Source organism: Diadema antillarum, unplaced genomic scaffold, assembly GCF_040938485.1.
Source record: "Diadema antillarum isolate AM-2024a unplaced genomic scaffold, OU_Dant_1.0 scf00000207, whole genome shotgun sequence".
Classification (NCBI taxonomy): domain Eukaryota; kingdom Metazoa; phylum Echinodermata; class Echinoidea; order Diadematoida; family Diadematidae; genus Diadema; species Diadema antillarum.
This window is the reverse complement of record NW_027271096.1, coordinates 282,073-294,895: the sequence shown is the minus strand read 5'-3', so window position 1 is coordinate 294,895 and position 12,823 is coordinate 282,073. Positions and strand designations below refer to the sequence as shown.

At 41.9% G+C, this 12,823-nt stretch overlaps 1 protein-coding gene across 2 annotated transcripts in view; it reads right to left on the bottom strand.

Moving 5' to 3' along the window:
• Positions 1 to 12,823, bottom strand: part of LOC139724105 (uncharacterized) — a 134,373-nt gene that overhangs the window by 63,298 nt on the left and 58,252 nt on the right. For both annotated transcript variants that reach the window (XM_071635303.1, XM_071635304.1), the window contains 2 exons: positions 12,698 to 12,805; positions 2,830 to 4,303 (listed from right to left, as the gene is read on the bottom strand). In XM_071635303.1, the coding sequence (XP_071491404.1) occupies positions 2,830 to 4,303; positions 12,698 to 12,805 (1,582 nt within the window). The remainder of the gene's footprint in view (positions 1 to 2,829; positions 4,304 to 12,697; positions 12,806 to 12,823) is intronic.

Here is a 12,823-nt window from a genome sequence, read left to right as displayed (position 1 = left end):
CTTTTTTCTTTTAAAGAGAGAGGGCAAACTTCAATGAGTCCTGGACTACTGTTGAGTTTAAAAATGATGTGCCTCTTGTGACTTTTCAATGGCTATAAATGACATCCTTGCAAAATATGCATGGTTTCACTCATACATACATTTCTACATACAATTTGTATTATACTTTATGACTTTGCACTTCATATGTATTGTTGAAACAACATAATTCGTCAAATGTGTGCTTTGTATTATTTATCATGTTTTGTTGGATGGAAATAGAGAAAAACTACATAAATGTGATCATGTGACAGCAATTCTGATGTGATTTCTTTTCTTGAAACAAGTGTAAATCGCTCCATCTCACACTGCTCAAAAACACCACCTGGCAAAATCATAATGCTCATCGGAATTTGGACTGTGACGATTTGTGTGCTCTTCTAAACAAGCTCCTGTGGTTGGATGTTACATTTCTAAACACATGTCTGGAAATCAGCTAAGCAACATGTGTTTATTCTCCAGGGTAGTAACATAATCCTTTCATCCCATGAGATGCAGCCATCAAAATATTAAAGGCATTTAATCAAAAGAAAAACAGTAAAGTGTTTCATTACAGTAATTGTGGTGTATGTCTTATTTCTATTATTGTAATATTTTATCATTTCTAAAAAGGAACACTACAGGCATCAAGTTATAGATGAAAATTTTTGGTGATATGATATTCATCACAGGGGGCTAAATTCAGGTTGTTTTCTTGTTTGGTGCATCTCTCATGTTTTCTTTCTAAGCACTTTCCTTCACACTGAATAATTCAAAAACTTTGTATTTTCTCCAGATAAACATGATTTCCTACCTAAAGGCATCTCTGAAGAAGAAAGAGAAAAAACGGCCACATTGCAGTCTGTACCAGCATCAATAATTATGCGAAAAATTCAGCGGTCAAGAACAGTTGGTCAACCACTGACCTTCACTAATTTCTCCACTGCCTTAGACAGGAAAGGAGGGATTTCCAACAGAGTAAAGGCAACACTGACCACCACTGAAATATTGCCACTACAGACGTGTTACCAACAAAATGCCAATATATTGAAGAAAAAAATAGGACACAAATCATCAAAAGAAAGATACTGCAATGTATAACATCTGTGTCAAAGGGGAACATGGTGGAATGTTAGACCTAATTACATTGTTTTTCTGATGGTCATCCTTATTTGGTTCATTTCCTCTGGAGTAAGCAGCATTTCCAAAATGTTTTACCAGCTGTCTTTGGCATTTTATTGCCTTTGTAAGGCCATGACATTGGATCAATAAGGAACATAACCTTCCTAGCATTCAAATTGCTGCAGGGATCTACAATACGTTCCAATGTATGTTCCTTTTGGTGAATGAACCCTATCAAGATCTACACAAATAAAATGGCCTTAAGAGGAAGTTCATGGGTAAACATATGTCTTCAAAAACAGCTCTGATCGTCTGGCTGGAAATGTATCATGTCTTCAACATTTTGTTTGTTTGTTGTTTTTATTGGAAGATAAGGAATAACATAGGATTTTCTCCTTTTTTTGGGGGGGGGGACGATGGGGTTCCCTGACTTATTGGCTGAAATTTTGCTTTGGTTTAACATTTTCAAACACCAAGTGCTTCATGATTTGGGCCGGTTGTCTTTGGCATTTTATTGTCTTTGTAAGGCCATGACATTGGATCAATGTCACAACTTGCTACAAGCCATAGGGCAAGTAGAGTACAGGAGAACTTATCAAAACTCTTGAGGTGACCATTACCATTACCAATGACCTAGCTTCTGGTTACTTGTCTCAAGGTCAGGAAACAGGTCCTGAAGAACAGCAAGGGCAACAGCTGAGGAGTTTCTCTCAGTAAGGCGAAGGAAACAGCACATCGCCATGGACTCGTGATGCACTTACCTACCACTGGCACCATCCTTGAGGGCACAACGTGTCTTGATGTAGTTTTTCAATCACTCCACTGGAGAGAGCTTGTGTCTCAGTCGCACTTTTGTCATGTTAGTAGGAGACCTAAATAGCTACAGCTAACATCTGTACTCATGAGATGGAATTCATCAAGGTGCAATGCAAGCCAGCGCCAATGGAGTGCTTTTTAGTTTTGGATTAGTTTGGGTTCTTCAAAGGATATTTGTTGAAAAAAACAACAACACAAACCATAACAACGACAAAAACAGAAAAGCGCAAAAGATGTTACCAACATCAACCAAGGGAGAAAAAAAAAGAGCAAAGGCAAGAAGCATCTGAAGGGAAGAGGGCAGGGGGGTTAGCGTTACCTGCATGAGAAAAACAAGTCACGGCAGTGCACTGACTACCAATGGGACCGGTCTGGGCATGCTCACTTTGCTAGTCACATGACCCACCTGGGCGGCAGCCTTGCCCTGCATGGCCCCTCCAGCTGCTAGGGGCGACGAGGCCTTTTCTGTAAGGGACTCCAGGCTATTGGAGTTGGAGTTATTGACCATGAGCATGGGGTTGTTGCTTTCAAAGGGCGGACGCAGGTTAGTGGCGCTGATACCCACACCACTGCCAAGCTTATTGGCGAAAAGCTGCTTGCGGGCCTCGACCAGCGAGTCAGATTTCCTGGAAGTGGGCAAGGGGCTGGAAGTGGGGAAACTCTTGGGACCGGAGGGCTCCACCTTGGAGCCAGTCGATGACGGTGGTGATGGTGTTGCTGTTGAATGGGGCAAAGCATTGGTTGGAGAGGCAACTGAGCACGAAGATGAGGTGGTAGTAGAAGAAGAAGAAGAAGAAGGAGTAGATGAAGTAGAAGATTGTGATTTGTGAGGTATAAGAGTGGGTTTATTAGGTGGAATAGGAGGGGGAGTACCTCTTGGTGACACATTGCGCTTGCCCGGCGCCATGGACGAAGGGGAGGTCACTGCGGGCTTGGCTTTGTCAGTGGCTGTGGTGGTGTTGCCACCACCAGTGGGTGCCTCTTTGGTTTGGCTGGTACCACTGGGCTCTGAGTGCGTGGAAGAATTAAGTTTGTTTGGGGTGTTCCCTGGAGGGTTGAAAAGTTTCTTTCCAACGGGGCTAGTAAGTTGTGCCGCCGCTGCCCGAACATTGACACCACCGAAACCTCGCGATGGTGACTTGTCCCTTGGTTCATGCTCCTTGGGTGAGGTCAGAGCGTTACGTAACTGGGCAGCCTTTCCTACTGCTTCCCTGAACTTTGATGCACCTTCTCCAGATGTTAAGGCAGTGGGTCTGGACACCTGATTGCCTCTAGCAGCTGGCTCTGCTTTATCAGGTTTTGGTGAGTCTGTGATGTCTACAGCTTTCTTGGCAGCCTGCTGCTGCTTTGCAGTGTCTGGGAGCACACTTGAGAACTTGCTGGGCTGTGGTGCAACAACAGCTACTGTTGGCGAGCTCTTCCTAAGCTGCGAGGAGTTGGCAAACATGGCGCTACTGCTGGGAATCTTGGTCCCCTTCTGGGAAGCTAGAGAGGAAGATGGCGAGCTGGAAGCTCCTTTCCCTGAAAGTTTATCCAGGCTGGAGGCAGGACTGAGAGGCCGGTGTTCCCTGCCAGCACCCTTCGTAAAACTTGCAGTGCTCGGCTTTGGTTTTGAGGTCACAGTGGGTTTCTTGCCATCAGGCACACTGGTCTTGGGGTTTGGAACAGCAGGACTTACAGACCTGATCCTGCTGGCAGGTACTGCTGCATTGAGGTCCTCTGAGGATGATGATGACGAGCCTTCAGACTTGTCTGATCGCTGGGGAGATTTATATCCTTTGGCACCATAAATCTTTGCGGACGCTTTTGGCTTGGACACAGCTGGTTTACGTGCAGATCCGGGCGGATCTTTACTTCTCGCTACTTTACTGTCAAGGTTACTGGACACTCCTTTTGTTGAACTGCCTTTGGCATTGCTATTAAGCTCACTCCCAGCCGCAATCTGTCCATTCACCAAGTCAGGGGACTTTTGCATCGCTTTTTTCAGCACTTCTAGCTCTTCCTTGAGCTCTCTAGTCCTCATTTCCTCTCTGTGCAACCGTCCCAACAACTGCTCCCGCTCGATGTCAAACTCCGACAACTTTTTCTCCATCTCAGCCTCCATCTTGACGCTCTTGTTCCGCTCCTCTAGAGCCAGCTTTGAGGCGTTGAGGGTCTCAGCCCGCATTGCCTGGGCCTGGGTCTCCCACTCCACAGCCTGCTGCTGGGCTTCAGTCAGCTGCTGGACTTGCTTGTCCAATATCAGCTTGAAGATCTCCGCATGCTTCTTGCGCTCCTGAATCATCCGTCCCTGGGCACGCTTGCACTCCCTCTCCAACTTGCGCTGTTGGGCCTTCTCAAAATCAACCTGCAATATACAAAACAGAAACAAATTGTTGGTCATAGGGCAATAATCAAGAACTGCACAAAAATGACATGAAAGGCTGTATTGTTGTACTACATGCTTGTATCAATGCATGAGGATGATGATGTCTTGAAGGAACACCACTGAAAATATGATGACAGTTCTCCTGTATCTTCCACTACAAAAGTGTAGCAAAAACTGATTCATATTCTTCGTTATACCGCTGCTGTTATCTCTCACCACAGATCTCTATTTGTGTGTCACTGTTCTGCTAAAATGCGAAGTATGGGTACTGATCCAACTTGAGTGCTAATGTTGCTCAATGATTTAAACAGTTTAGGGGAACACAAGTTCAAGTTTGTTTTGAGCAAGTAGAGCAGTGCAAGTTTCATCAAAATCATAAAAACATAGAATCTCGTCACTTCACCTGCTTCCATAAAACAGTGATATTGGGGACAGTGACACTTAACTGGTCACAGTCACTTAGGATGGATCAGATATTAGTACTAGGGTTGTGATGCTATCACCTCACACCTCTCCAGTGAGCTTGGCTCCTGGAAGCTGTTTGGCTACTTTTCTTTTTTGTTTTGTCTTCTTTGTTTTAATAGCTCTATTCTGTTTTTGTAAATCTTGATTTAGTTTAATAAATTTCATCAATGTTTGTAATATTAAAAAAAAATGCCTCTCCAGTTGATAAAAAATTTAAAAGCTGTTCCAAAATTTCCCATGTATACACACAGCATAACTTGGGCATCACGCATATCAACATCACATATATTTTTCTCTTTTTCTGAGGGGGGGGGGGGGGGGGGAGGGGGTGGCAAATGATTCAATCCTCCGACCCTGCCTGTTTGCAATGCATCTCATTAATTCTTAAATACAAATGCTGCAGCCACCCTCATTCAACCCTATCCCTTCCTTTGCTAACCATTCATCTTCCTCTCTCTCTTTTACATTTGTAACACCACCATCCTCCTCCTCCTCCTCCCCCTCCTATTCTTTTTTTTTCTCACCTATATGCAAATAGGAGGAAACTAATCTGTAATTATCATAATTTGTTGCCCTACAGCAGCCAGCTTGTTGTCAGCCAGCCAGCCAGCCAGCTGGCATGGGCTGTCCAAGCCTGAATCTTCTAGCATGAGTCACTCAGCCCCTGCCACCTCAGCCATGGTGGCAGGACTGATAGCAAAATTTAAAGGAGAACATAATCATGGCCAAAAATTCATCTGGGATTTAAAGATAAAGATTACAGCGAGCTGCAACTCTCTATTCATTTTTTTTTTCAAATGAAAGTTAACAGGGTTGCAGAGACTTACATTTTGTGCATGTGAACATCAAAAAGGCATCTAGCAATGGTATCCGACAGCCATCTAAATACAATTACTTCTGTTACTTTAGTCTGAAACAAATGGCCAGTGAATTCCTTATTTTTGAAAGAGAATATTTATATGTCATTAAGTATATATTTTTGTTTGGCAATGTTCTCCATGAAACTGATCCAGATTTTATCACCTCATGTTCTTGCACGTTCCCTAAAGCAATAGGAGTCACTTGAAGTCCCATACGTCTAAAAGACATTTCTACATCTGTGGTCATTCTGTATCCAAGTAACCACAGTGGCATACATGAAAGATGATAAGACCAAGGTGGCCTTGAGATATCCCAATAAAACCAAATGTTAGATTTCACTAGCATTGTACCAGTAGACCAAGTGCATTACATATGGCCAAATTATTCAATTCAACTAATGCTTGCCATTTGAAAAAAACTAGCCAAATTTGTCAGAATTATTATGTTTCAGTTCTCTTCAATACCAAAGAAGAAAGACAGTATTTTTGTAGAAAGTAAAGTAGATGTGAATGTTTGTACACGTAGTGGTAGAGTAGTTAAACGTCCTTACGCCTTGTTTTGTAAACATATTTATTCATATCTGTTATTTTCATATGTACATATACATTATCACTTATATTTTTGTATTCATATATTGTAAATATGTTTGTACTCTCATACCCCGAGAGGGGGTCGATAGAGCCAATAAAATCTTACAAATCTTACACAACAAGCAATTTTGTATTGTCTAGTCCCATTTAATTCAACTTACTCTTCAAATGCTTTCCAGCACTGCTCACACTCAAAAAAAGAAAATCTTGTAGGGCTCATTTTTTTTCTCTCCCACTTTCTCTCTCTCTCTCTCTCTCTCTCTCTCTCTCTCTCTCTCTCTCTCTCCCTTTCTCAGGGGAATATATAACTCAATGGCAAATGTTTGCGAACATAGCAAATTCTAGGTTCATCAGGGTTCATAAGCAGTTGCGATCAAATTTGCAGTTTAATTGCCGCAAACAGTTTTTCTTGTCGCAAAGAAACTTTGAACATACAATCAAGTCTGTTAACAGTTGCAATCAAATTCGCAAGCAGTTTTCATTATCGCTTACAGTTTTTCTTGTTGCAAAGAAATTTTGAATTCAACAAGAAAAACATTCGCAAATGTTTACTGCTCAGTGAGATACCCCCTTTATTACTTCTCTCTATAGTTTCCTCAATCATGGGAATTCTACCAAAAATGCAATAGCATTTGACGGATATGAAATGGGAACACCAGGCTGCTCCATACACACAGAATACATGTACTTCTGGAAACTATCATTAAAGGAATACAATATAAGTACATTGTATGCTGCAGTGCACAAAATAATACTGTGATTTGATATGATCTATTTTCTTTGTTGATTTCTCCAAGAATCTTTAATTCATTACACGGAAGAGACGGGACATGTGTCAAGTCACACGCAAAATACACCACTGTATGCAGAGACTCCAACCCCAAGCACCTCCTGATCTGGAGATTCTCCCGCCCGAAACCCCTAGCAAACGGGAGACTCCAAGTTGATGTGTGCGAAACGCGAAGTTCCTAGGGTTGTAGATGTTCTCTGGTGCTATCTAAGGCTTATTTTTTCAACATACGATAGCAATAAGTAAGAAATCCTTTTCCACCGGGAGACACAGAGCCAGGGCGGGAGAAATCAAATCTCAAACGGGAGAACGGGAGATTTTGCAAAAATGGGCTTTCGGCGGGAGATCTCCCGTCGAAAACGGGAGAGTTGGAGTCTCTGTGTATGATCAATGGTATATTTTGTCATAGGAGTCACACTCAAATCTCCTATATGTATTTCATGCAAAGTTTTGAATTACCACCCTAAATACCACAATATTCCCCCATGGACAAACTGTATTTCGTGGCTCATTGCGTTGCATTTTGCATACACCACATATTTTTAGAGTCTAATTTTTTGCGAATTGGGACTTCCCGACAATTTCGCGAGTGGTTACATTCACAATTGTGGAGCACAATACTGAACAGAGAAATGTATGCATGCACATTACATTCATGTTGGGAGCAGAGTTAATATTTTTGCGTGTGTTTAAATTCGTGAACAGCACCCGACTCGCGAAATTTGTGAAAAAAGAAAAACCTCGCGAAATGTTCGGCGTATAAAGTATACCATGCGAAATATCATGGTATTTCACCACCACCAGTGTGAAGGCGACTACAGACATGAAGGATGCAGAGTAATTCCAAGATGATTTCTCCAGCATAAGTGAACCAATTCTGCCAAGACTCATTCAGCTGCCCTCTCCAACGAGGCAGCCCATCAGCACGCCAAGAGGCTGAACGCACAAACGGACTAAGAAAAAAAAAAAACAGGTAGAAGAAAATCCATATGCTGACGGTACGGGATGTTTGAGCACGAGTGTCTAGGAGATTCTCTCTGTCTGATTTAATCAAGCCCCGAATTGGTCCCAGTCACAGGGAGAGCTGGACGGCGACAAATAATGGCCTGTGGGCAGGTACTGATAGCAGCCCATCCCAACCTCCTCCCAACCTCTTCTCCCTGTTCCCCCCCCCCCCCCCCCATTGGCTTTAGTCCCAGAGCACCGATTCCTTGTTATGACGCCCACAGCCTCATGCCAATAACCCTCACCTTCCTACGTGCTTATGGTAATGTGCTGGTGGACCTGCGTGAATATTTGCAGCTCAGATTGAATGCCTCGAGTCACTGGCCTTCTTCTGAAGGTTTCGAATTCTACTTGATTTGATTCTAAGTGAACCTCCTCCATCAATCTAGGGTGAAAGCATGCATCTCTTGCACAATCAAACACTTGCCTGTGTCACACAATTATTTGCCCATGTCTACCCAATCTGATCTCATTGAACTGGATTCAAATCAAATCTAGTGTGTACCTTTTCCTACATCTACCATTCAACTGTTGTGTCTGTAAGTGACTTCTCAAGGGATTTACATCAAGACAAATTACTGTGTAATGTGGATTGATGTAGGATGCAATGATGGTGATTTGATGACCGCGGCACAGTCAAATTTCAGACGTTGAGGTTTCTTCCCTAGTTAATGAACACAAAAGAACAATCTAACATCATATGTGACTCATGTTCTCAACCTGTAATGTCACAGTCAACTATGAAGTGTACATGTAAGCAGTATTCACAGTTTTGAGAAAACATGTCAATATGATACAGGCACTTGCCAGAAACTGACAGAAATACCACCCAAAAAAAATAGAAAAAGAAAAAAAGTGATCATGATGAATGTACAAAATTTGACAAAAATTAGATGGCTGTTCCACTTGGAAGGCTGCCCATAGGCTGTTGACAAGGCTCAGAGAACCTAATCCTGGACAGGGAAAACACAATGTATGGTTAAGAATTTGCCATCTTTTGAGCAGGAAAAATCTTTTCACCCCATTCATGCGATTGGGTCCGCAGCCATTGCGGTTGAACAATGTACCCAATTCTACAATTTTATTGCTTGCAAACGCAACCTATTAGACCACATCCAATGGTGAAATCACAGACACAAACCATTCACTGCCCTCCGACAACAAAGCCTAAGGCTGCCGAAGTTAGCTGCACTTTTCAACCTCAACTTTCTTCATATCCACAGAACAGTGAGTCAGTAGCAGGGTTCCTTGAAACGAGGCAAAAAAAGATGCCCCCAAGCAAGAGCAATAATTTCATCCTTTATACACCGCCGACCTCTGACCTCCCAGTCCTATGGACCCAGAGTTCAGATCCACAAAGGAGCTGAACCTCATGAACCTCCCTCCTCCAAGCAACCACACAAATTTCGGTGCCTGCATTCATCATTCATTGTACACAGAAGCACTGCCCTATGGACTCCGTACATCCTCCTCAACCTGTACGCTCTCACAAGTCAATACTTGAAATTGTCCCATCCAGTCATTTCCTTGCCCATCCCCCCCCCCCCCCATCAAATCTACTCACTTATAAATGAGGGAGAACATCCCTGCTTAAAGGGACTAAATCATATTCAAGAATTGTGTCCAAGGATAAAGCTGTTTTGTGGAGAAAAAAAATAGTGAGAAACAAAGTTATAGGTCAGTTAAATACTGAGTGAAACCACGCAAATTTCTGCAAGAGGGGATAGACTCATTTAAATGGCAATCATATACCATGACACCCCATGAGCTATTTTAAAATGAATACATGATACAATTTATTTTCCTTCTCTGTTGAGAATGTGCAGGAATGTCAAGTGATTCAAACGAATGAAATTTTGTTTAGAGTTTTTTTTCATTACAACTGATGCCACGAAATTGATTTTGATAAATATGCAGTACTCGCTGCATGCTATAGACCAATTTGGTTTGGGTACTGTTTTTTATGGTAATTTCTGACTGGAGGGCTTCAAGTATGCCTGACAAAAGATAATTTTATGCACTGACATTTGTAGCAACGCATCTGCTTATTTCATAAGCCATCTTTGGAAGCACCCCAGTTATGGCCGCCATAAGTTACAGTGCTCTGAAGTCGGATTTATCAATAAGGATTAGAACCAGCCCTGGCTGTCCGGGCAGAAGCTCTGTGGTCAAGGGGATAAGATGCCTGTCCGGTGATCAGGAGGTCATTGGTTCAAATCCAGCCGGAGTGTGTACAGTATGTGCATGATTTTTTTTTTTATCACTGCTACTACTGAAACACTTGCTTATTTTAATGCATCAATGTAGGGCAATTTGTAATCAGTTGCAATGTCATGTGATGTTCTTGAGATTTCTTGCACAGAATCACTGGGACATGTTTTCTTGAGAGAGTGCAAAAATTGGTGACAAAACAGCTCCTGAGAGGGGCCCCATATGATGCAACATCGCATGATTGAGCAACAGCATCTGTCTCTCTTCTGCACTGCATGACTTTCTTGTCATAAGTACGACTAACCTGTGTTTTTCAACGGAATCAAACGAATGAATGAAGAAATCATTTATCCTTCACACCTTCACAATGCTTCACTGCTCCTTATTTTGTTTCCTCAAAGCTGATAAGTTGCAAGACGCAATCCTACAAATCTTTTCATTCTTTTCTTCCCTGCTGTGAAACTTCCATGTAAGAAAACCCACTTCAAACAAATCCATTACCCCTCTGAAAACCCCTCGATAATCCCCTCTTTCTTTGATGGATTATTTCCATTCTCAAAGTGAGCCTGTCAATCCATTCTCTCCTTCTTATGCTTGCCTGTTCTCCCCCCCCCCCCACCCTATTCTCTTCTCATTTTTTGCCAACACCATCAGACACAACACTCAATGTGTACGCAATATCGCATTGCACCTTAAGATGCACAGCAAAAGTTTTCATGGCATGACATAACATGCATTTCTCTCAAAGCCTTTTCTTTTTGTCGTCTTTTTCAAAACCCGGGGCCCCCCTTCTCCATCACCAGCCGTACTGTCTTTTCTAATTCAACTGCACATCTGTCAGCAAACCAAGGAGCATCCCTGCTGTCTATATGGGAGATTGAAATTCAAGAATTTCTTTCACACATCAGATGCTTTGATGCTTATCAACAGACTCCATGAAGGGTGTTGTCTGTCTCACATGAACCAACAGTTTCTTGGCATGAAGAAGAACATTCTCACCATGCATTCATAAGATTGTGTGTGGAATACATCTGGTCTTTGCAGATCATGTGTTGCACACATAAACACAAACATAATATGTATACTCACACATACACACATATATACATACACAAATGCAAAAAATGCTAATGCTAACACCTTCCAGTTCTGATAAAAGAGTCATGTGATATTACCGTTGGAAAAAAAAAAAAATTAGTACAGCATATGCCATATATTTTGCAAGGTTTTTATTTTCACAAATTTAACAACACGCAAAAAATATTAACAATGATCACGACATGAATGAGAAATGAATGCATACATTTCTCCGTTCATTACTGTACTCTCCAAACGCAAATTTAACAACTCACAAAATTGTCGGTAAGTCCCGATTCCAGCAAAATCACACTCGCTAAATATATGGCGCGTACAGTATTACACAATGATTAAGATGAAAGGCTTGTCCACATCGGAAAATCCATCATGCCAAACATGCTACCTTGAAGCCCTCTGCCATCCTGCTGCCTGGATTTTCTGAAATACCATTGGCTTTCAAAGGATGACTGTGACTACTTGGTGTGCATTGCAATCACTGCTTTTATTAAGAAACGGAGTTTTTCATTTCGAGGAATTAAAGAATGGAATCGATTACCTAGGAATTTGAAAGAAATGTCCTTCACACGATTTAAATTGAATATATAGTTTTTGATTAACTAGACTGTTTCAGTGATGGAGTCATGTGTTTTGTGTATATTTGTTTGTTTATTCTTATGTAAAAGTCCAAACATGTATAGATTTTGTGTTGGGGGGGGGGGGGAGTTGGGAATATAGAATGTGATATGTAGCCTGTAAGCTAAAGTGTGTGTTTTTTTCTTCTTCTTCTTCTTCTTTTTCTTCCTCTTCTTCAGTATGATTTTGTGTATTATGATTTTTTTGTATTACGTGATGTAACTGTTTTTTTATTAAGATGCACAGACTTGTGGAAGAACAGCCTGTGGCTGAAACAAGTGACCGTGTGGAAGTAAAATAAATGAATGAACGAATGAATGAATGCTTTGTCTTAAGGGTGCACTTATCAACTCTTTTTTTTTTTTTGCAGAAACAGGTTTTCCAAACGGCTTTCAGGGATTTTTTTAGAGATGATAAACACAATGCTGTTTTGATTATGGGGTTCGGAAAGCCTTTTTGAAAACTGCAAATTTGTGCTTTCCGAAACAGGTTTCAGCCAGAAACATGTTTCTAGAAGCAAGATAAACGCAAAGCAAATGCAACTGCGCAGTGACAAGGCCAGTTTTCGTGTTGCCGATGAGTTGATAAACGCAACTTGTTTTGGAAGGTGTTTGTACAGGGCTTTGGAAACGACTTTTGATAGTGGGTATTGAAAGCCATTTCAAACTGGGGAAAGATGGTAAACGCAGCCCTAAAGTGCACCATCTTCACAGCAGAGAGTTCGGTCTCCGCAATCCTTACCTGCTGCATCAGTCGTTCCCGCTCCTTCTCCAGCATGTACGTCACGTCGTCGCCCTGGGCCGTGTCCTGGGCGTGTTTCCTCTTCTCGTCCTCCAGTTCGGTCACGGCCTGTTACAGGGAGGAAAG